Raw genomic sequence first — 24,721 nt, forward strand, 5'->3', positions numbered from 1 at the left:
TTGTGTGTGTGCATACATAGATTAACATTAATGTTAAATCGGTAACATAGGAAACGATACGAATATGGTAGGAGATCCTTAGAGACCTTAACCCGGATTACATCAAAGTCTATTTTTTGTTAACTCGGTACTGTATTCTTTCTACGTTTCAACATTTAAAAATTCCTAGCCAAATTAATCCTTTAGTAATGATTACACTTGACCAACAAAATACGCTACGAGTTCTAAGTAAATAAGAATGAGAAAATAAAAGAAATTAATCGAGCACATAGTAAATGAAATCATGTATCTTAATCCGTGAAGAAGACGTAATCCGTGAAGAAATGTCGATGAAGTTTTTGGCTCGTAAAAGTGCTATTTATTCTGACATGAAAAATATAAAGTAAAGTAGAGGGATTGCTATTTACGGGCCATGGACCCCTTGTTCGTGCGATCGATGACATCCCTTCCATGGATTATTGTTCGACGCTGAATTTGTAGACTTTTCAGCGTCGGCGCGATGGTGATTTCCCTTAAAGCGCCCTCGCTGGATACAATTATTATATCCTCCGCGGTAATTCTATCAGAATGCTACGAAGGCTTGCTGTGTAACCACTTGCAGTACGTGTTCGCGTTTTCATAAGAGCCTCAATTGATCGTCATCGTGCCGCGTGAAAGACGTCAGCATCGACAACTCCCTTTCCGTACACTACCGAAGACATCGCTGCAAGGGTTAACTCGTAAGGTGAGGAGTCAATTTTGATTCATTGTCTAAAATAAACGCTCGTCGAATATACGATTAGCCGGTGGAAAAATTAATGCCTCTACGGCGAAAGAACGATAGTAGGCATTAGAGAGGATATGGCGATTACATAAAATGCTTATATTTTTCAGCCATCCGATTCACTGCCAGTGTGTGTCATTTATTTTTACATAAATGGATAAAGTTTGAAAAAGCCGAAGTTTCCTTTGTAATATTTGAATAGACGAACAAGCATCGATGATAAAAATATCCGTGGCTTGAAATCAATGAAAATTTGCAGCTACGTTCTTTTGAACACAGTGGATTTCCGGCTAGTAACCGCGGTCTTTGAATTTCTGCTGACGTTTCGCAAACATGAAAATATTGATCGGCTTGCAAATTTTTTAAACGAATAAGCGCAACATACGTTACGGTATATTATACGACATAATACCAAGTAACATAATACGATAATTATAAATAGATTTCTGAATAAAAGCTATCTATTCGTAATTAACAGATTTGATAAAAAGGAGAATCAGTTCTACTGTGCCATCGCTGGTATTTTAATCGGCTCGTCACTTTTAATTGTATTCTTGTGTAATCTATTAACTTTCCAGTGCGGAAGTAAATACAAACCGGTAGAAAAGAGGACAATTATCTTTTACTTACGCATTTCTGTCTATGCTTTCACGTAACCAATATCGTCAACAAGACTAAGTACCAAGCACCTGAGTGACTTCTCGTGAACAGCTGATTCGGAGCCCAGAAACTGATACACGCGTGACTTTATCGATGAAATCATCATTTTGTGATACATGTGGCTGGAAAGCCCGATAATTCGCGAACGATCGTGATATATTCGTGAGACAGTGGTCCTGTTTTTTTCGAAAACGCTTCCATCGACTTGTGACAGTGTAAACAAAAGTAGAGCTTGCGCTGTAACCAACTTGAAGACCGTTTTGTTCGTCTCAGCTCGTATAAAAAGCTTATTGGTGCGGCGTTTAAGTTTGCCCATCGTTTTTGCAAAAGTGTTGTAGAACTAAGGTTCTGGAGAACTTTTGTCCAACGTGCATCTCCATTATGTTTTTAATCGCTTACTTTTTACAAAGAATATCGTGTAGTGTTCCATCCTTTATGCTTTTAATGCATTTAAATTACATTATCATATCTACATTTGCATAAATTAAGATTAATTAGTTCATTTTTATTGAACTTTAACTTTTTGCTCAAAAGGATTTCCTGATTTAAAGAATTAGTTGATTTAATGGCCGATGTAAAGTAATGAGATTCGGATACGGGTGGTTCGTAAATTGAAAAATTGCTAATTGTTAAATATGGATGGCGTCATCCAATTGAGACGGTTTAATAAATCTGTTGTGTCGCGTTCGACACGTGTCTCTAGAACATGCCAACGTTCGGCATGTATCATCGTGTTTACTTACTTATAATGATATTAATTAATGGCATTGACATTTTTTGTCTCGCCAAGCGATGTGTGCTCTTTTAAAATGCAAAAAATCACAAGCAGTTGCATTTATTAAACAGAATAAATAACTGTGGCGAATGAATTCTTATAGCATTTCTGATGTCCAAGTTCAGCCAGAAATATGGCGACCTCGAATAAAGAATGAGAAGAAGAATGGTCGGAGAAGAAAAGAGTTAAATTTGCGACGTACTATCATAAATGGGAATGATGAATAAGCCATTGTATGAATCGTTTCTGGGAACGTGTGTCTGCTGCGCCGTTTCTTTAATCGATTCATTAATGTCTGATTAATTATTTTTGGTAGCCGGAGAGGTTCGAGAGTACGTCGTTACTTTCTACCGTTGAGGCAGGTCATTGACTTATTATTGTCGGTGAATGTAAAATAATTGAGTTTCGTTCGATAACACCACTAACTCGATATAATATCCTCTAATATATACCATTCTTATCTTTGTATTGTTCTCGATAAGATTTTCATCCAAAGCCTCCGTTTTAACAACAATGATCGATGGGTAAAAATGTAGATCTCGTTAAATCTATGATATAGTAGAGCGGAATCGGGATTAAAATGGTTTTTTTACCATAATTTAACGATTTTTAAGCCACGACATCGTATGCTTCAGTATGTTTCGATAAAAATCTTAGTCAACTGGAAATAAGCGAAACGTTTGTTTTGATAAAAATAATCTGCGTCGTTGGTCTTCTCCGAGCTGTTCCACCCTGATAAAACAGACCTTGAAAGCGTTGTTATTTTCGTATTTCGATTGCTAATGATTCAGAGTCAGTATTTAACCACATCGCAATGCTAGCGGGAGAGAAAAAAGGAAGGCGCGCACAATTTTCTCGAACAATAAGACCATACATTAGGCAAATAATGACGCTATTGTAGACGTGGTGCATACTACTATTATAGAACGACTATTGTAGGCGTCGAGTAATTTTCTCGTTCCGTTGGTTCATTTTCTCGTCTTTACTCTTTTATTCTTTACTTACCGTCGTAAATGAATTCGTAATATCACGAGTTATTGCTGCGTAATATAAACATTCGCAGGTCAACGATTGAATTGTGTTATTCGTTTCGATCGTTAATTTTTCTTCGGTGATCGCAGAATAAATGCAATTGAATATACCCAGGATGAAAACACGGGAGCAGAAGTCCATGGAACTGAAAATCTGGTATCATTAATCGGGCAACGATACACGGTGCATTCTTTTGCGTGGATCTAGCCAGACTGGTTTCATGAATCCACAGATTCCATAACAAGTGGTTGGTTTCAGTAATAAAACGACTATTTCAGTTTACATAATTACCTGGTGTAACTGGTAGGGCTTCCTCGGTGGTTTTGTTCCCACGTTACGCATCTACGTATACTAGTATGAAGTAACGTCTTCTATTACTTATGAATTTCACCTCCTTCGACTGGAGCGTGATCGATTGAGCAACCAACAACATTAATTGACCTACATATCTTCAGCATCTTTCACGAAACGCAAACAGAACGGATCGATTTGTCAGTTTCTGAAACGAAAATTGTACAACTTGAAACATAATTTATATATGTGCCTGTGTGCTTGTTTCCGATTAAATCGACACGCGAATCCGTGTGAATAATGAAATTTTTATTGCACCCTGAAACATCTTCGCACGAAATTGAGGGCACCGCGATTATCGTTAAACGACATCCCAACACGAACGATTATCATTACCGGTTCCTGTTTGCGCAGCTGCAACATCCAGTTTGTTATAGTATTTCTCTTCGTTTATTAATTTATAAATTAATTCCTTTCCCCGTTCGTTATCGCGACGTATAATATTGATTAACAGATGAATCATTTTTCGAAGATATTAAGAATACATCGTTTTAAATCGGTCTTAAATGCATACTCTACAGAGAAATAAACCTAGTCTATCCTTCGATTAACGAAGTTCCATCATTTTGTAACGAGTAAACACGTGGCCTTGTACGACTGAAAGTAAAATACGCTTCGTGTACCATTAAAAGAGAGGTATCGGAGATGTGTCATGTTCGTGGAAGGAAAAGTTCATCTCCTTTATTGACGAATATTTTCCACGGAAGAAAATGTCCATGAAACGTAGAACGAATTTCGCCTTTCAGGGACACACGCGAGGACAAACATGTAATTTACATCGCCTTGCCCCGATCTCAGACGCTTCTGAATGCTACTGATGCATCGCCCACACATTGAACCAGATGCATTTAATCGCTTTCAACGCCCTTCTCGAGAATTGTTATCCTCCTGCTGATCGATGTCTCACTTTTAAGCAGAACTTCAATCCCGAATTAAACTGAATTTCCTAAATTATTCGTCCATGTTTTAAATGGAAATTAAGCTACTATTTGATGAAACTTGTTCTATGCCAATTGGTGAATATTTCGAGGTGGTCAGTTATAATTAAAGTCGTGTGTCGGCCATGTGCATCGTGCACAGTATTACGTAACGAAATAACCCTTGGTGAAATGAGCTACTACCCGACCTTTGGTGAATAATTCTCAATGAACATTTACTCTGGAATCTTTAAATCGTCGTTACTTCCAAAATCCTCCGATCGACAATCATTGATCGCTGAATTACACAAGTTCTAAATTAATGCAATCTTCTATTTAAAGAAATATTTACGCCTCTTCTATATATATTTCAAACGAACAGCCATTTTCGAAACTTGAATTTCCTTTTCGTTCAAGAAACCCAACTCATCAGTCACAAGCATCTAGAACGACCAAAAATATCTATCCGCTTCACGGTAGTGTCTTACTTCACAACCGATGATGTAAACTTTCTTCGATTCTATATCTTTTTAGGCGTTTACATCTTTCCTGGCGTTTGTCAATGAGATAAGGGATATCCATGGTTTCTCTTTTAATTGTCAGTCGCTATTTGTGCCACGTTATACGAAAACCGTGGTACAAGAGACTCAGAAGTAAGTAAAATATGGATCACTTCGATTCGTTCTGTGTTATATGAAAATTGCATTCTCAGAGTACCGAGTTCTGATGCACACAACTCTGTTGTCTAAAAGGAAGATATAGTCCAGTGTATATGCAAAATTAGGAGGGCTGTCAGAATTTTAGCTCCGCGTTCTAGGAGGGTTGACAGTACATACTGTCGTCGACAAGATTTTTGAACGGACCCGGGCTAGTTTCTGTTCAGGGGGTAAAAATGTCCCGGAACACCACGGGCATTGTACTCCGGGTAGGCGAAAGCGTGCTGAGCTCGGTTGTGCACGCGGATGCCTGCTGATGTGCACGTGATTCCAGCGTGACCACGGTCCCTAGCCATCGACCGACTTCTCCCACCGCGTGTTCCGCTGATGCAGTCGAACCGACTCGCGCTACGTTATTTAAAATACACATTGATTTCATGGTAAATGCCCTGTTTTCGTCTTTTCTCGGTGGGAAAATTACTGACGCGCTTGTACAAAAATATCTAACAGTGGGAAACACAGAAGTCTGTCTACGGACAGATTGTTTCAGGGATTTCATCTTCTGAAGAACCACATAGTTTTTCCTTATCGTTTGTTTCTAGCATGACAAGCGTAATCTTTGTAAATTTAGAGAAAGATTGAGTAAAGATGAAATTATTCTGTATTAGTTGTCTTTAAAGTGTTTTCTGATCAAACAGTGGGTGATATGTAAGAAAAGGAGAGGTAGATGAAGAAGCGCAAGGTGTAATTTAAAAATTGGTATTATAAGTAATGCATATGGAAACGATGAAGACCGTTTCATTCGTGAATAAAAATGGAAATTACATTCGGGTTCTTGATACCCTCCTCAGTAGTCCATGCGAGTCGCTCTCACGGTTAAAACCATTGCCCTCCTTCTCTGCAGTGGAAGATTTTCGCGTAGAAGTAGAGGCGTGATGACACGTGAATTTTGCGACGATTGTAAAACACCCATTTCGTAAACGTAACTGTAACTCAAACAGTTCGCTCGCACGCGTAGATTTCGTGGTTTAATGGTTCCTTTCCTTTTGTTATAAAAATAAAAGTTAAAATGGATTGCGTTTGTATGATCTGGAAGTTTTCTGAACGAGCACTTACGTGGTACGAAGTTCAAGGAGCTCGTATTACATTTATTTCTTTGCCTGACTTTTACTGTGAGGTAACAGCTTTTTTAAAAATGCATTAGAAGATGACGGCACACTAGTTTCGCCGGAATAATTTGCCTGTCTTTTGTTTAGTTGGTAATGTACATACACTTAATTGGTTCCTAGTAAAAGCATATCTTTCGGTAGTAGTTCGAGGCTGCTATTACTGTTTGTTTTCCTTCATGCAATTGATTTATACTGCCTTTTTCACGAAGGCGTAAGAATATCGCGCGCAAATTTAGAAAGACTTCTGCGCGTTGTTTCGCGTACATATGTATATTTTAAAATATTCACAATGGCACCATACACACATCGAATATCCCGTGGGCCAGATATAAACAGAATAGTTAATGATATCGTGAAAAATAAACGGTGCGCGAATAAAGGGTATCTAAAAATTTCTGCGTCGATGAAACAGACGTGTAACATTCGTTTCTAACGTAATGCAATTTATCATTAAACAGTTATTTTCGGGGAATCATGACTTGCAATTTTCTTCCCTGCTCACGCCCAATCGGTTGGTACAATTTTTTGCAACAAAAATGATTATGCCAAAAAAAAAATTATTTTGAGGATTCTAGTAGCAAAAACTTATTTATTGTTTAGCCGATAGATGAACTAAAAATATGTGATTACTTCTGATAACAAATTACGAAATTGTTAAAGTACATTAACAACATAAACATATTTACGTCGATTGTAGAGATAAAAAAGTATGAAGAAATATAAAGTAGAATAAAGTTGTTGAAGATAATATGGTCTATCACGAAGAGACTATATAGGTATTTACTATTTCAATATTTTTAGTGCTTAGAGATAACCAATAATTACTGCTTTAAAAGTGTGATATTGGTGAAGCTTCTTCGAAGTATTTTCTAGAATGATAACTTGTTCTCTGTGAAGTTTCTTTGGTTTTGACCAGCGCTCAGCAGCGTTATGAGAATCTCTTTGTACCACGAGAACACGTCAAGATGGAATCAGTTGCTTTGTTCTTTCACATTGAAAATACGTATTTTTCCACTGATGATCATTGCAGTAACACGTATTCACGATCATTAGGACGTTCAATCATGTAAAAAAAAAATTGTTCGTCGTTACATGGACATACATGCTAATGCTTTTAATGTCTTAATAATGTTTATTCAATTTCATGCATTTTCCCGTATGGGAGAACGTAGGTTCGCAGGAAAACCTTGTCACTCCGTACTGGAATTTTCGAGTGCATAGATCCTCTAGATAATAGTACAGTCAATATTTCAATAGAAACGTGGTTTCTTTAAAGGACACAGCGTACTCTTGAGATACTGGCAATCATTAGAAATTGATTTCTTGCTATTCCTGTTCCACGAACAATCTAAGCGTGATCAGTTTTAACGTTGAAAAAAGAACGACTATTACTTCAATCCGAGCTATTATATAAGTTTATAATAAAATAAAAAGAAAAAAATGTTATAGAATTCATAAAAAATCGATACAAAATGACTTCGCAACATTGCGCAGGGGTGATTCGTATGTAATCGAAGAAACAGAAATTGAAATCAAGGTGGTAGAAAAAGATTGTATTGCCCTCAAACTAACTGTTACAGATTGTTAAATACTATATATAAGTTCTACTTCTTCTAGCGTGTTCTATATACGTATAATCTGTATCATGGATCAAGTCCACTTTGCGTATCGATAAAATATCTGTATGACAGAAGGCTGATTTCGAGAGAGGAATTAAATCATATCTATTTGGTATAGTAATCCCCCTTTTATTAACGATAACTTTTTATTCGAAGTTATATGAGTTTTTTCATATCGGTATGTCTGATGTGATATGTTTAGGTAATTAATCGTAGATGTGGAGGACAGCAAATTTCACAAAAACTTCCCCATTCACTAAGTTTTCTGATGATATAATCAGTTTTATATTCCGCTGCACGGAAGCAAAGAAATTTTGTGTGGAATGGTGAAAACTGTAGGTGAATTGTATATGCGTTAATAATATTCAAAGGGTTAATTTAATTTTTAACCCTAAAGGCGGTTTTCCACAAAGTGTACTCCCCTAAGTGTCGGCCATCTTATGGCAAAAAAATAGAGGGTTAACTTTATTTTTTTTTACATTGGAGCCCTGCAAGGGTGAGGAATAGAGGAGGCCATAGCTGTCACTCAAGAAGACATCCAATACTCTAGAGATTTCCTCACCCCTGCAGGGCTGCAATATAAAAAAAGTAAAGTTAACCTTCTGTTTTTCTTTTGCGATGAGATGGCCAACGCTTTTTTTTTTCTTACGAATGACAAATATATTCTCACACTATATTATTTAGACGAAATCTGTTGAAGGAAGTCTGTTCTTCCTTCAAACCAAGGTCGGTATCATAATGCAGTTGATCGTTCTTTTTTTGAAAAGAGACAAATGATGATGACTTTAAAAATTCTTAAAAAATTATGCAGGATATTATTCAGATAAGTGTTCAGAACAATATTTAAAATGTTCATGAAAAAGTGGTAAAGCAGGTAAATCTTATTATAGTCGCGAAACTAAGCACTGTATCCTATTACTCCGTATTCATTTGATTCGATGAATGTGTCAGAAAAAATGGTAGCTTTGTTCATTATGTGAAGAACTCAAGGACATTTCTAAGCTAGGTCTAAAATAATTCTAACGCATTTGTAATATCGTCTTTTAGACTCTTGTCGCATGCTATTTCAGTACTGTGCCAAGTAAACGTTTCCGGGATCTAGACAAACTGTCTGATGTGGTCTGTTTCCGCGTATTCTACTTGACTGCAGATTCTGTTTGTACGATAACAATGATGCTAACCGTTTACGATGGCAAACTACGATGAATGAATGCTAATAAAACGCACTAGTTAAGTAACGGTAGGCGTTGACGTTATCGTACGGTGTTATCACCCAATACGTATTCATTTAGCGACAAACTATATTGATTGAGGTAATGACAACTGTGTCGCATTATTGCAATTACGAATCTAATAAATATTTTACAGTTATCTGCACTGATTCACTCTTCCGTAACTATAGGAATGTTAACAGTTATGATTTAAGCAAAGTTTCGTTCTTTTACTTGTTCTCTAGTATTTTCCATCGATACGTTGCAATATTTTGCAACATCAAACAAAACTTGTATCGAGGCAAAGTACTAATTTTCGCATTGCTGTTAAATAACGTTATGTGAGTAGGGTAACCTTATACAGTATTGTTCTTTGCAGTCTTATTCTACTTATTATACTTGTCCTACTCTATCCTCGGTCTTATTCTACTTAGCCCCTATATTTCTGTTTCTACTGACGGCCGGTTTTCCACTCAGACAGCAGTTAATCATGACTGAATGGAAATATGAAGAGATGATTCTTGTCCTTTAACGAACGAGTCTCTTATGTAATAACAGAGTTAGACGGATTGATAAGTTGAAAAATTATAATACCGAGGAGAGAAACTGATGTGTTATTCCCACTTTAATATCTATTCAACAATGCTTTTTCGCAATAAATTTTCAGTCTTGCGTTTTACTAGTTTCATTACGGTAATTGAACGGTTATTAAGTTCTTTCGTCTGAAACATTAGCAATTTCATGTCAAGGTTGACACACTTGCTTGTACAACAACACATTCGAGTGTCTTATTTACTACGTACACTGTTAAAAATACTGTTCTTGTCAATTGCAACCGATTCCTTCGGATGTAAACATGTTTTCGTGTACATGTGACAGATGGCTTTCTGTCTTTTTTTTTTCTTTACAAACATTACGAATCACCTATTATCTATCTTATCAATACCGATAAATAAATGAATCAATGCGACGCAAAACAGTAATAGTTTGCTAGGTACGTGGAGGCATTTACAATATCATCACATATGAAGAGGCTAGAAAGTTAAGTTAAAGACGTCAAAGCGGATCCCTGAGACGAATGACAAGAGTGAGACGATTGTCGAACGGTCATCATGCAAATGACAAGCATGATGTCACCGTTTGTTCAGTAGTAAATATGAAGACGTGCAGACTCGCACTATTCGCTTCAAAACAAAACAATGAAAATCTGTGCAAACGTGACTATATCTGTGCATGCGTACGTGTTATGACACATGTAAAATTGATAACTGACGGATAATTTTGTTTTGGTTTCCCCATATCACGCAAGATAACTGGACGCATACCGAGATGCTCCGAATTCTAATTAAAACTGGAAATGATCCAACTTCTTTAATTTGACGTAACAAATTCCAGTTCACTGTACAGACTTCAATTAAATCACGATAAGAAATATTAATTACGTTATTCGAGGTAATCCCTTGAGCGCTTTGTGCAACGTGGTATTCACTAAATTTGCTTGTTGATTACAAAAAGATAAGGTGTATAAATAACCACATACTGCAGAGTATTGATTAATTGTTCGGTAAAGTTGTATTTTAAGAATAGATCATCATCTGGTCGATAAGATGATTGTTTTATATTGTATCTGCTATATTTAACATCGCCTGATAATACATCACAGAAATTGGAATGATAATTCATATCAGTAGTTCTACTGTATTAGAATAATCGATATCAGATTTGTAGATAGATATGTTCCATGTATTTTCACTATCTATGACGCAAACGGGTCAGCTGTTGTCAAATATATCTTATAACCGTTATTAAAAAAATTCATGACAGAATATTCCCATTCTTATGTACTTTGAATTATCTAAATAAAAATCGAATTAAATTTTCTTTTCATATTATGCTAGAAGGAAAATATGATTATTTCCTGTTTTATTAAGAATCAATATGGTCAGACACGTGATACTAAGATGAAGGTATTAATATTAAAAATTAAATAAAATACAGTACACTTTTACCCTGTTTCGATCATTTTTAGTATTTTTTAAGGTACACCACCTGACATAAGTATCAGACTTTCCGACGATAATCCTCGGAATACGTGTTTGCAGAATAAAAACACCCGTAATCGTCACTGGAATATAAAAAAGCACGAGCTATCTTTGCCTCATTCATGCGTTTATCACGACGCACTGGACGAACGTACAGGCGTTGATATAAGAGAAAAACATAGGTTGCACGTGGCCTGTGAGTGCTCGTATACCTGCTCACGTTCCGTTTCTTCCAACCCCTTCCAATGCCTCTTTCCTGCCTACAATGACTAACGCAGCCCGTTTGAGAAAGCCCGTGAGGGTATATAAAAGTGAACGAGCGTCACCGCGTTCGACTAGTGTGTTTTGCGCCGTTCAACAGAGAGCATCGTGTCTTTCACCATAATTTACACATTTGTTCGTGAACGTTCTCTATTTACCTCTTGAAGTTTCAATAACAGTTTAACCGAATCGAGTAAGCATCACGATCGAAGGATTTTTAGAATCGCGCACCGAGTTACGTGCCAGGTGAAACATTTTCTTCGCGTGAACGAGATCCTGATCTTTTAGAAGAGTTTCTAGAAGAAACTATCGATTAATTATAATTAGAAAAAGGAGAGCAAGGAGAACTGTGATACAGAATGCCTGTCGAATTGGAGCCAGTAGCGCCGATTACACACAAACCCTGTTCGGCTTACAATGGGTATGCATATGTTTTATTCTCGTTAAGAATTCATCAAGCACAAGTGCAAAATTGCTCCGATTATGTTCGAGTATAAACTCGGTGTAGCAACAACAGCTGACGGGCGGAACGAGTTAACGGCGTCTTTCCGCTTGCTACATTTAGTCGAAAATTCTCGGTAGTTTAGTAGCCTCGTCAATAAATATCATTTGTTTCCTTTATTTAGAAATACTCGTGCCTCGTACCCCTGTGAAATCTACTCTTTAAAATAATTAGAAAATATTAATTACAGAACTTTCATAAATTTACATGAAAGTTGTAGAACTTTTTATCTCCGAGCAACAAAAAAATTCCGTGTACACAAGAATAACTCGTGATTATACAATAACCACAGTTTGAACGTATCCTTCACCCTATTTAACCACTCTTTTTCCCCTATGTATTGCAGGGAGAAAAATATGAACAAGCTGTGCAGGCAGGTGTCCATCGAGTCCCCGAGTGTAGCAGGCCGTGAATGGGTGTTCAGTTTCGACGTTCCTGTTCCGGATGTTCCAGCGCACGGTGCTCGCATCCGTGTGATGTGTGCTGGGGCCTGTTACCATCCTCGACGTTCGCCGAGCCTCTCTAGTCTCACCTCCGTTTCCAGTGCTAGCAGTCTGGCTACGGATGTATCGTTAGAAGGCGATTTTCCTACATCCTTACCGCATCACGGTGTCCGAGACGCGGCTTTGTTCCCCGGCTACGAGGTAGCAGGTGTGATCGAGTCCCTTGGCGCGGACGTACCTCAGGATTGCGGCTACACTGTTGGGGATCGTGTTATCCTTTACCCTTACGAGGGTATACCAAACGGATACGTCGAGTATCTGGTCGTACCTGATCTCAAGTACCTCATCAAAATCCCAGACAACGTGAGCCTGAGCGTCGCCGCGATGCTACCAGCCGGTGCGCTGCTGGCCATGAACACCGCATTCGCCGCCCACGAACACGTTCAAGCATTGCTGAAGCAACGAGGCGAGAATAGCGTTTGCAAGATTCTGATCGTCGGTACCGGTGGCCTGGCTCTTTGGGCACTCAGAATCGCGGCATATCACTTCAGCAACATGAAGGATCGGGTTACCATCACCATCGCATCGTTGAAGGATGATGGATTGCTCATGGCCCAGGAGTTTAAACGGTGAGCTATTTTCGCTGCTTGGTTGCTGCGATGTTGATGTTAGATGGTAGATGGTAGATACCTTTTTGTGTTAGAAAAGCAACATTCTTCGATGAGAAGTATGGTGTCGAATTGATGCTTCGCAAAATGATTATCGAAGTTATGTTGCTTCTCGTGGGTCACTAGATTCACAGAGCGTGTTGGTTCGGAGTAATGCTTTTTAATCTTTGTCTCGATCGATTGCCGGATAATCAAAAAAATCGATAAAAAAGTCATTATGATGGCACATACTTGGCAATAATCTGTTTATCTCGATTTTTAATTATTATTACATAAACTGGTATTTTTGTAATCCTCACGTTCTTTTATCGACGCGACAGGCAACTTGAATATCACTTCATTTGCTACTTGATATGCAGCTTTATTTTTCTAGTTATGTCACATTCTAATTTCTCGTCATCACTGTTTTTTTTTTCATCACATTCTGTTGCATTTGCATGCGCTATTTTTAACACATTACGAGCACAAGCAATTATAATTGTGCGTATTATTTATTATTGCGTTTTTGGGAAGAGAACAATTTAATTGTGACATTTAAGTTAATCAGTTAATTTGCAAAAGTAAATTAAGTCGTCATCGTTAGCGAAACACGTTTTCGTGGTTCTATTACAGTCCACGGTAATTTACCCGGGATTAAAGTAGATAGGTCTATTCCCAGTGCATCTGCGTCCACCCAGCAGTCCATTCGATTTATTCACCAACAGTATCCTTTCTCCATACAGAGTCAACGTAGTACAATGGAACGAGAATCTGTACGAGAAACAGCTGATCGAGCGAACGATGGATGCCTGCCAGGGAAAGGTGGACGTGGTTATCGATTTCGGCACAACCTCCCGCAGCCTTCATCGTAGCATGCAGTGCCTGAGTAAAGGTGGAGTGGTATTCGTGATCAAGGAGGTCGCCGATCGACTTCTGCCCAAATTCAGCAGACGCGCCGAGGAATGGCAGCAGAGTATCAAGCCAGTCGAACCAGGAACTTTAGAACAACTTCGCGAGCTGGTACAGTTGGTGGCTTCCGGTGAGATCGAACCGCCTCCGCATACCGTGTATCCCGCCGAAGAAGCGCTCGACGTGGTGCGGAAATTGTGCCACTCCGAGATCCAGGGCCGCGCGATTTTACGCTTCTATCCAGCGGATTAAGGGATCCCCTTCGATTAAAGATTGTGTGCCGCGCGGATCGGCACGAAACGTGAACTCCAGAGAGCGGCCGAGAAGAGTGGAAAGATTAACCTTCGGTTAATGAGACGTTGCAGCCTATGCGGCTGAACGGATTCTGAGGACTCTGATGTTTCAGATTCGTCGAGACGAAGGGTTGTCGGAACGAAGTTTCTTCTCACAGCGCGAGAAAGAAAAGGGTAACAAGAGTAATCGGACGTTTTCCTCGTGGATCGTCCACCGTTGCGAGAGAGCGTTTGTTGCGAAAAATATTGTATCGTTGAACGGTTGATATGTAAAGTGACATACAGTTAATCATTAAACGAAACGAAAAGAGGAAGGAAGCAAGTTGGATGATGCACGTATACCACTGCGTGTCTATCAATGATATATGTACCTATAATAACGATTTATTTTAATCAGTTTATATCTATAAATCGTGGTGTTGTTCTGTACGTTACCGATAAGAGCAAACACTCCCACCTTTCGTTTCGGAGGCGTTTAAACATGCTTTAAAGGATTCATTAAAAGTCATCGTAGACAACAGGATAGATTCATCATTGGCAGTTTTATGAAATCGTTTCGTTGTAAGGTAGCGAGAAGAAAGGGTATTCGAGAAACGATGATGCCGCTATGTTATTTTTACTTAAAAGAAGATAGCGGGATATATTTAATCATATTGTAATGTTTCATTAACGATATTGAATGATTTCGATTGATGAGATAATGCTCAACGATCTGCCAATATAACGAAGCACAATCTCTAGTAAAGTTTCTGAACGAACGTTTCTGAATACCTTTCCGATAACTGAACGTGGTTATCGGTTGATAATTAATTACGTTAAGCCTCAGGTAGATTTTACTCTTATGTGGTATAAAAACGAACAGATATACATACGTATGAGTTCGATATACCAGAAGATAATTAATCGTACCGTTAAATATTCACCGTCAACTAAATTGTAATGATTGTTATAGTTTAATATTACTAATCAGGGACTAAGTAATCAGATCGTAAAGCCTCATATTTCGTAGATCGTATTCGGAATATGTTTTGAATATATTATTCAAAACGTGTTTGGAGGATAAAAAACTTATCGAATTCTTGGATATAAATTAATGAATTATATCTGCCGAAAGTTTTACGAACCAAAACAATAATCACGTAAAAAGTAATCGCGTGGTATTACAATTATTCAAGACATAGGTCTGATAAACGTTACTTTATATTCAGCGCGTAATGTAATATTTATGAGATATGATTGTGTGTGTGTCTCGTAATCGAGGCGTGAGAATTAGTTTTGTCGAATGTACTGTTGTGTTTAGGGGCATTTTTGTGAATTATTCTTAGATATCAGTATTCCTTTCTCACACAGCGTAAGTTATTATAAAATAAGTTGACGAATCGTTTTCTGCGTATGCACACCAAAATGATTATTGATCACATCTTACATTGCAGTTATTTAGTCGCTATACCTTGGAAGACTGTTTTGTTTATCTCAGTATAAGTACTTGTTCTTTTTTTTTTATTTTTGTCCGTAAACTTAGGCGATAAATTAGCGGTATAGATACACGTCACCACGTGTTATTATGTCAACTGTTGATCGTGGCAGTAATTGTATTATATCATGGTGATAATACATCAGATACATTTTTTATTAAAAATAATCATACTGCTTTTTTATTTTTCATGGCACACCTTCGTAGAATTCTCATTTCATTATTGTTTATGAATTGTATAATATTTCTACTGCATTCAATGACCAATTCGTTGGACTTAATAAAAATTGTTGGTCGATGAAAATCAGGTTAATTGACCAGGCAGGCATTTAAAAAAAGCCGCCATCGATTGATTTCGATAATCGATATGTAGACGGTACTTCTGTGCATAAATAAAAGGCTTTTTATTTGGAAAACCCTGTAAAATATTTTTGTTTAAATTGAAATGAAATAAATGTGCCAATTTCAGGTCACAGATTAAATAATACGCGTTACTGTTATATTATTAGTCGATTGTTTATTGTGAGAAAGTCAAACTTCCGTAATGATACGGGAGTGACGCGCGAATTTTAGTTGTTCCGGTAACTATCGCGTGTAAACATACAAAATTGATTGATGACCGAAACATAATTGCGTATTATCTTATCGTCGCGAATTGGTGTTGCTATGTATTTTAAACGTATCCCTTTGGATAAAACACGTGTAGTGAATTATATTATTATTGAAAAATGTGTACGTACATTGAAACGAGGATGTAATTGTGAAGCTGGTTTGGTCGGGCAACGCAATAATATGGATGAGCTGACAGGAATCTAGTCAACAGAGATTGAAGGCAATAAAACGTCCACGAAACTGAGCATAACTATGGTAAGTAGAATAAATCAATAAATTTATTGTTATTTTCATAACTTGTTAAATATGCAACATCAAAGACAATGTGGAACAGTAAATATATATGTATATTTTCCATATAAAATGCAAGAGCATCATTAAAGCTATATTATAAAGTCAATTAGAAAAAGTGTATAACGTTTTTCAAATATACTAAATTAATATGTCATATATTACATATTGAAGTAATAAAATTTGTTAAAAGTTTAAAGTGACATATTTATAGTATCGCAGAATTATTACTTCCTATTATTCTAGTGCCTATAGTAGTACAGAGACTCCAATAATATCTTATGTATGTGAGTGTATATATATACACAAATAGTAAATACTAAGAAAGTATACTTAAGCGTAAAGCAAATAAGCATAAGTACTATAAGCGAGCAATTCTTTTTCAAAATCCACATTAGAAATTAAAGTATTAAAGAAATTATTAATTCTAATATTTAAGTATGTCATATATATAGAATAATTCTTGTGGATGTGTTTGCGTTGAATGAATTACATACAAATTCAAAGTTAATATTATACTTGTAAATTTATTGTTTTCTTGTTGGTGGTTCTCGTAAATAGTTTTGAGGTACGTAACCTTTATTACCAAAACGATCTTCCATAAGCCACCATTCAGCGTTTCCATGTTCATCGTGAGGTTTAACAAGTCTTAATGCTTGTCCTTTAACGACAGTCAATGTTCCTGGCATAGTTGTGGAAAAATCATACTCGGCATAGTAAAACTGAAAACATTATGGTTTATATGCAAAATGTTATCAAAAAAGAAACTTTTGTTTTATAGCATATTCTTTACTTACCTCATAGTTTAAATTTTGGTATTGTTGAACTCTAGGGATGTGCTCAATGTTACCATAATGATGGGTTTCTTGTTTTACTTCATTGTTAATGTTAATATCTAGTAATTCTTCTAAGTGTGATTCGGTTGTACTTTTTAGTTCTCTTTCAGGAGAGTCCATACAAATTAGGTCAGGCATGGGTGTATTATTTGTAGCAGTTACGTCCTTAAATAATTGTAGTGCTTGTGGTACTTGTTGAAGTTGCAAATTTTTAGCAGGTAGAAATCCTTGAGTAACACCATTATCTACAAACCATCTGGTTGTATCACCCATGGGGTCTTGTTTCTTAATCACTGCAACTAGTGTTCCATATGCTGCACCCATATCCAAAGACGAAGTGCTTGTTACATTGTCTGTAACAACATACAATTTGTCAATGGAATATTTTTTTCTCAGTGCAATTCTTTGTTTTTCACTTTGTGGGCACCATGCAGATTCTGGCTTTTCAATCTGTGTATTTGAACCAGCAAATGTAAAACGTGTTATTTGATTCCACAATAAATTATGATTAACTAAAAATGACTCCAAAACATCTTGAGTTGACAGTTGCGTTGAGGTCTATGAAAATATAATATGAATGTAATTCTTTATCATTTTTATATTATAAATACTGTTTATCATATTATTCAAAATACCTCGCATAATGTTAAGTATTTTTCAGTAATTTTGCCACATAAAAGTTTCCGAGCATGTGCAAAAGCACTTATACAATTTACTATAATCGTTGTTGCTGCATCAATCAAAATTGGCAATTCTTCTAATAATTGATGAGTTAAAGCTTCATAATTACTTTTAGCTGTTGACAATTCATCTTGCACCTGTAGAAAATAAAACATTTTCAAATCACTTTATAAATTATCTTAAGCAAAGACGAAATTAGACAACATATACTTACAATTCTTGATTCTTTATATTTCTCACTTTTGGAAATAGCAGCATCATAATCAAGTAATTTGTCATGTCGTTTTGTTATCAATACAGTAGGCCCATCTAACAATGTTGCTAAAAAATTTATTGGTGCACTGACTCTGTTCTTTAAACATATTTTTAATTCAGCCACTAATTGTGCCTGAATTGTAGACCTTATGTCCCTAAGTTTCTTTGCTTCAATATTTGGTGTCCCTTGGTAGTATTCAATTAGGTAGCCTGATATTATTTCTCCAGAGATAGCTTCGTCGTTTAAATATGTAAGGCACTGTTCAACATCTTTAGCTAACTGTAAAGTACATTTTTCAACAGATCTAAATTGTTTTTCGAGTTCTTCAAATTCAGGATCAATAGCAACATTTGTTAATCCTAAACTTGCGGACAAACGTGTACTTAATCTAGTAGACATTTTTGCCACGGAATGCATATTTAGTTTGGCTATTTTTCTTATTAATGTGTTATCATTATCTAAATATTTCGAGACTAAATCTTTCCGTCGTTTATACTCATTAATATGACTGGCAACAGCAGTCATGGTTTTCCAGGCTTCCTCTACTGTACGTTTATCAGGATGGTTGTCCTCGGTACACTAAAAAATAGCTATTTGATGTCAAAAAAAGTTTATAATATACTATAAAATTTATAGCACATAGATAAATGTTAATGCTACTTACTTTTACTAATTCATATAAGATAAGGGGATATTTTAATATTCTTTGAACTGGTTTTATAAGGATAGAACTCATATCAAAGCAAGCTACTTTATATCGCAAAGTTTCAATACCTTTGTTGAATACCTTCATTATTTCTTCATTACTTTCATACTGCAATTACATAATAACATATAAAATGTATAAGATATAAGAGGCATTAAATATAAAGGAGATATTCAATTTAAAGAACCTTTTTTAGTAAACTCAATGCAGCTTCATGATTTCCGCAATACTTTACATAGACGCTTTTTAGCTTCTCAGCCATTTCTGTAAAACAAGGGCCAACAGTTTGCAATTCTTCATCACATCCCTTCATTGCCTTTAATATCATGTCTAACAGTTCTTCAGCAACTTGAATAACGTCAAAAAGATTTCCAAATAAAGTAATTACATCTACTCCCAGAGATTCGAGTTCACTTGGATTATATAAATTGAATGTTTCATATGTTAACTTTAAATCACGAACATACTCTTTTTCAGTAATGACTAACTCCGATATAACATTTTGTCTTTGGTCTGCTCTTTTTTGTTTAATTTCTAAATTATTATTGCTGGCGATATCAATTTGTTGATCAGTGTTGCCCGAAATTTGGTTTTTCTCCGTTGTATCCTTTTGTAATGGTGTTCTACCCTGTGCTGGAGCTGGTGGTGCTGGTCTATGGGGTTCTGAGATTCTTTTTAATTTTGGTTCTTCCGTTATATTCGAAGTTGCTTCGTCGTGTCGTATTATTACGAAATCTTCAAAAATATCTGAAGCAGCATCTGATGGTTCTGTATGTAAGGGACTCAGGTAGCTTCTGGGACATAAACCAATTTCACCAAATTGATCTTCTACATTAACCCAATCCGAATTTGCCATACTGATCACTTTAACTGTATTGCCCTCAAAAATGCTTAAATCTCCATCCATTTGAGCTTTAAAAGTATATTCTACTCTTGCTTGAGTTCCAGGCATTAATTCATTATACTGAACTGTGTTTATTTCTTGATCGCACAAATCTTGTTGCTCGTTTATTTCATTGCAGTCTACTATAATGTTAACATATGAGATAGGAAAAATACCTTTTCGACTATCTATTGTTCCCTCTATCCATTCTGAATCTATATGTTTAATCAGATGTACCATCTCCTCTGCTTCAAAACTAAGCTCATTTGGAAATTGTGCATTGAATGGATATAAAGTCATAGCATATGGTTTCACATCTAATGTATTCAGATTATTGATGTTTTTAGAATTTTCTGTTAGGCCTGAAGAAACTGAATCAGATTTGTATGTAGGATACAAATCACAATATTTTGGGGGTTCTTCGAAAAGAGAATTTGTAGATGTTCCCTCAAGATTTTTGTATGTTCTGTCATTATAAGTTATAGACGATAAATAAGAATTAGTATCAGTTACAGATGCTTTGTCCAATTGATCTGCGTCATCATCTATATAACATATAAATCCTTCTGGAAATGTCCCCTCTTTACCATACTCTGTTATTCCATAACACCAGCCATCGCCAAGAATTTCGGTAACAGTAACCATTTCACCTTCTACCAAATCAATTTCTCCTTCAAGTTGCGCTTTCAAACTAGTTTTAATTCTGGCCTTTTTTCTAATAATCTTCTTTTCTAATGCTTTCTGAAAGTGATAAAGGTCTTATTATTTAATTGTTCTTAGAGGTATTTAATTTACAAAAGTACATATACCTTCAATAATTTAGTATCAAGTTGCCATACATGCGTTAATGGAAAAATACCCTTTCTAGTTTCTATTTGGCCTAAGTACCATTCAGATCCAACGTCTTGTACTCCAACAATAATTTCTCCTGTTACCATATGACTTGCATTAAAATAATGTTTCCATTTTAATACAAATGTATGCATTTGTAAGATCACCTTCAACAAAAGTTAAATCTCCATCCCGCTGGCCTGGAAAGGCAGCGGTCGAGATAAATAAAGTTTCAGTCTCATGTAATATTGGAATTTCTACTTTGTGTAAACGATTTAAAGGGAATTTTCCTGTTCTGTGTCGAGATTCTCCATAACACCAGTGCCTGTCTATGATACTATATATCTATATTAATTTTACAGACAGAATAATATAATTTTATACTAATTTTGGTTTGGTTATATGGAAATGTTTATGTATATATATATATATTTGTAAATTTACCAGGAAGTACTCCCCTTTCTGCAAGCTTAATTCTCCGTCGGCAGTCGTTAGAAAATCGGATAAAACTTTAGTCAGTATTCCCGGTTCCATTTTTGTGCGATACTATGTTAAATTTTACTTTCGATTGTGGAAAGTCTTCATTCTCGCACTTTTAGAGAAATTGACACATTGTCAGTTGTGTGATATAGCTAATAGTCAGGTGGCAGGATCATCTGTTCAGTTTACGTCGAGTCTTGAATGTAACCCGCGCGAATGAGTACGTTGCCATTAAATATAGACTGTCGATAAATATTTCGAGTATATGTGCTACACGAACAATACTGTTTACTTCGTAACGTCGTTAATTAAAATAAATAGTACGTTTATTTTAATAAACAAGTTTATATAATAATTAAATTGGTTAAGAACAAATTTCTTCGGATATATCAAACATTTTTTAAAATTATAATTATTTTAGTGTTGAATGTTAGTTACTATGATACGACAATATTCTCGCACTATAATAATGTGTAGATAAATGTTTAATCAATGTTTAAATACTTCAGTGTATGCAGTGCAATTTCAGAGTAAGGTTAGATATTTTGTTTGAAAGTATAATAGTTTTATACGTATCTTCACACGCTATGCTGTATGTTTATTGAATATTTAGAGGGAAAAGTACTTGTGTAAGTGTAATATTATTTTGCTTTAAAATTAAATTATAGTTTCATTGTTGTTCATAATAAATTTAAGGTTATGAAATTGTACACAACTATTATTTTGTATATTATTTATATTTTGATGCACATTTAAAAGTCTAAGAGAATACAGTAGAACTGTTAAGAATGCAGTGCTTGCAAAATTTGGTCCGTGTCTTAAATAAGCCAAAATTAATAGTAAATAAAAAGAGAAAATTTGATATATTAAATGTTATTCGCCGGTATAAGCACGAATCTGATGAAACATTTGAAGAACATGAGGAAACTGAAGAAGAAAAGAGTATTTATACAGAACTGTTACAAGAATATGTAGGAACTACTATTGTTGGAAATAGAGTATTTGTAATACAACCATATGTAAAGTGGGGTGTTAATAAGAAAAGAAATACCACGCCTCAGTTACAATTATCCGAGGCAATAGCGCTTATTAATACTCTACCAAATTGGACTGTTGTTGGTGAAAAAGTTGTTCCATTGCTTACCTTGAAAAAACATAAATTAGTTGGTAAAGGAGCACTGGAGACTTTAAAGAAAGATATTGCAAATTGTCCAAGTGCTACAGCTATATTTGTTAGTACAAATTCATTGAAATTTATACAAATGGCTAAGTTACAAGAGGAATTTCATCTACCAATTTATGATCGTTACTCTATTGTCATTAATATATTTCGAGAGCATGCAAAGACTCCAGAAGCAAAGATGCAAGTCGCTTTAGCTGAAATTCCGTACATAAAACAGAAAATGATCGATTTCACTAATTATCGGCCTGGACGAATAAACTACGATGAAAAAGTAAAGGAAATACTACAAACTAGAGAAAAAAAGATAAAGAATGCACTGAAAAAACTAAAAGAACATAGAAACATGATGAAGCAACATCGGCAAAGTTATGGTTTTCCAAGCATTGCTGTTGTTGGGTATACAAATGCTGGCAAAACATCTTTGATAAAAGCATTAACAGAGGATGCTGCATTGCAACCTGAGAACAAACTATTTGCTACTTTAGATACAACGGTACATCAAGGATTACTTCCATGTAGATTAAAAGTATTATACGTTGATACAATTGGATTTATTCAGGATGTACCTGAAACTTTAATAGAGCCATTTATAATAACTTTAGAAGATGCCATAACTGCTGTGTGTATACTTTTTTTTCAATAATGATATCCAAGGTTAAAGATATAAATTAATGTAGCTGATTTTTTGTAGGATGTTTTAATTCATGTATTCGACATAAGTCATCCTGATGCCAAAGCTCAAATTCAGCATGTTCAGAAAACCATACAGTCTATGGTAGATGAAAATAAAGTGATTATCAATGTTGCTAATAAGTGCGATATGATCGAAAAGCAAGACATTAAAGAAATTTTACCAGATGATACAATTATCGTTTCTGCTACCAAATTGACAGGTATTGATTTGTTACGATCGAAAATAGAAGAAGAAGTTACAAGAAGTGTAAATTTGGTAAAGACACGTATTAAAGTAACAACAGGAAGTACAGAAGCATCGTGGTTGTACAAAGAAACAACAGTTTTAAATGTTGTACCAGATCCAAAAAATCCACAACATTTGATAATGGATGTACTTATGACGACACCTGTATTTTATAAATTTAAGCGAGTTTTTAATGTTTAAAATGATTTACTCGAATTTATTTTTTCTTTGTTATTTTTCCCGATTTCATCAGTTCAGTTTATTTCATTTATTAGCTGTATAAAGTATTTTAGGGCACAAGATTAAAATTGTATGCTATTCAAGTAGAGCAATAATTTTTACGGTTGTACAAACTGCTTTCTCCTTGAAAAAATCAAGCGAAAGTTACCATCCTCAAAATTCTCGAAATTAAGCCCCTTTTTTGGAGTGATTCTTCTCTTTACCACAGCCATACACGTGTTTCGCACGTGTCTCCCTTTGGAATACCAGATGTATGTTACACGATTCGAAATTTGTTACGTTCCTTAGCTGCATTAAAACGTTATTTATTGTACATTACATAGATGTATACTCGTGCACCCTTACAACTATAAAGTTAAAAGAAATTCTAATTTTATACTCCGGCGTGGAGCGTAGAAGATGCGATTTTGCATTATCGAGGAGCAGAATTGAAGCGTGGAGGATAGTGCAGAGAAAAAGGGATAAGAAGGTCCGTTACACTCGCGTAGCTCGTTAGATTCAGGCGGGTCAAATACAGTTTGATATACGAGGCTCGATAATTGAGAAAGACGGCAGCTAAATGGATGCAATTACGTAGGTGGTATGTAGCTATTAAACGGGCTTTCGGAATTTAACAAACAATCGGTCTATTCCGTCCCGAAAGATACTTATTTCGAGCAAAGCATTTGGTCGGTAAGTTTCAGAGGAAGCGGTTTATTAAGAGCCAAGTTTATTTGTCTTATCTTTCTTGCCGAGTGCAAGAACGATCATCCGCCGTAAGAAAGTTCGCGGCGAGGGTGCTGGCGACGTGATGTATAATTCATAGAGTCGTCGGTTCATGCATATATAGATATATAGAACGTCTTGAGGAATTAATCGCGGCGTCGCGTTCTGTAGAAGAGTTTCGACGCGCGGCCGTCCTCCGGTGAGGAATTAATGAAGGATTGATATCGCGATTATGGCCCCTCCCGATGGGAGGAACGGTCCGGTGCGCCAAGAGCACCGTTCGACAACGAGCAAACGGGCCACGATAATTAATTACGAGCAGTGACGTCGCTTTAACGTCGTTAATTTTCATTATCTCGATTGGAATTCGCTTG

At 35.9% G+C, this 24,721-nt stretch overlaps 3 protein-coding genes across 5 annotated transcripts; 2 read left to right on the top strand and 1 right to left on the bottom strand.

The window, feature by feature from the left end:
- The first annotated feature begins 568 nt into the window (after positions 1-568).
- On the top strand, positions 569-15,892 carry Drat (Death resistor Adh domain containing target). 3 transcript variants are annotated; one of them, XM_076895001.1, is made up of 3 exons: positions 569-724; positions 12,305-13,030; positions 13,774-15,892. In XM_076895001.1, the coding sequence occupies exons 2-3, from the start codon at positions 12,315-12,317 to the stop codon at positions 14,207-14,209; spliced, it is 1,152 nt and encodes a 383-aa protein (XP_076751116.1). In that variant the 5' UTR covers positions 569-724; positions 12,305-12,314; the 3' UTR covers positions 14,210-15,892. The 3 variants fall into 3 exon arrangements, with proteins under 3 accessions (XP_076751116.1, XP_076751114.1, XP_076751115.1); XM_076894999.1 differs by lacking the exon at positions 569-724 and adding an exon at positions 11,519-11,877; XM_076895000.1 differs by lacking the exon at positions 569-724 and adding an exon at positions 11,519-11,877 and having other exon boundaries at positions 13,792-15,892.
- A 1,189-nt stretch (positions 15,893-17,081) lies between these two features.
- On the bottom strand, positions 17,082-21,494 carry LOC143423554 (rho guanine nucleotide exchange factor 38). The gene is made up of 9 exons (XM_076894960.1): positions 21,265-21,494; positions 20,988-21,165; positions 20,799-20,917; positions 19,294-20,730; positions 19,065-19,214; positions 18,359-18,979; positions 18,099-18,281; positions 17,425-18,021; positions 17,082-17,349 (listed from the first exon to the last, which is right to left on the bottom strand). The coding sequence occupies exons 1-9, from the start codon at positions 21,352-21,354 to the stop codon at positions 17,155-17,157; spliced, it is 3,570 nt and encodes a 1,189-aa protein (XP_076751075.1). The 5' UTR covers positions 21,355-21,494; the 3' UTR covers positions 17,082-17,154.
- A 99-nt stretch (positions 21,495-21,593) lies between these two features.
- On the top strand, positions 21,594-23,605 carry LOC143423571 (putative GTP-binding protein 6). Its single transcript, XM_076894996.1, has 2 exons — positions 21,594-23,102; positions 23,175-23,605. The coding sequence occupies exons 1-2, from the start codon at positions 22,089-22,091 to the stop codon at positions 23,601-23,603; spliced, it is 1,443 nt and encodes a 480-aa protein (XP_076751111.1). The 5' UTR covers positions 21,594-22,088; the 3' UTR covers positions 23,604-23,605.
- Positions 23,606-24,721: the final 1,116 nt, after the last annotated feature.

This window comes from Xylocopa sonorina, chromosome 5, assembly GCF_050948175.1.
Source record: "Xylocopa sonorina isolate GNS202 chromosome 5, iyXylSono1_principal, whole genome shotgun sequence".
NCBI classification, from domain to species: domain Eukaryota; kingdom Metazoa; phylum Arthropoda; class Insecta; order Hymenoptera; family Apidae; genus Xylocopa; species Xylocopa sonorina.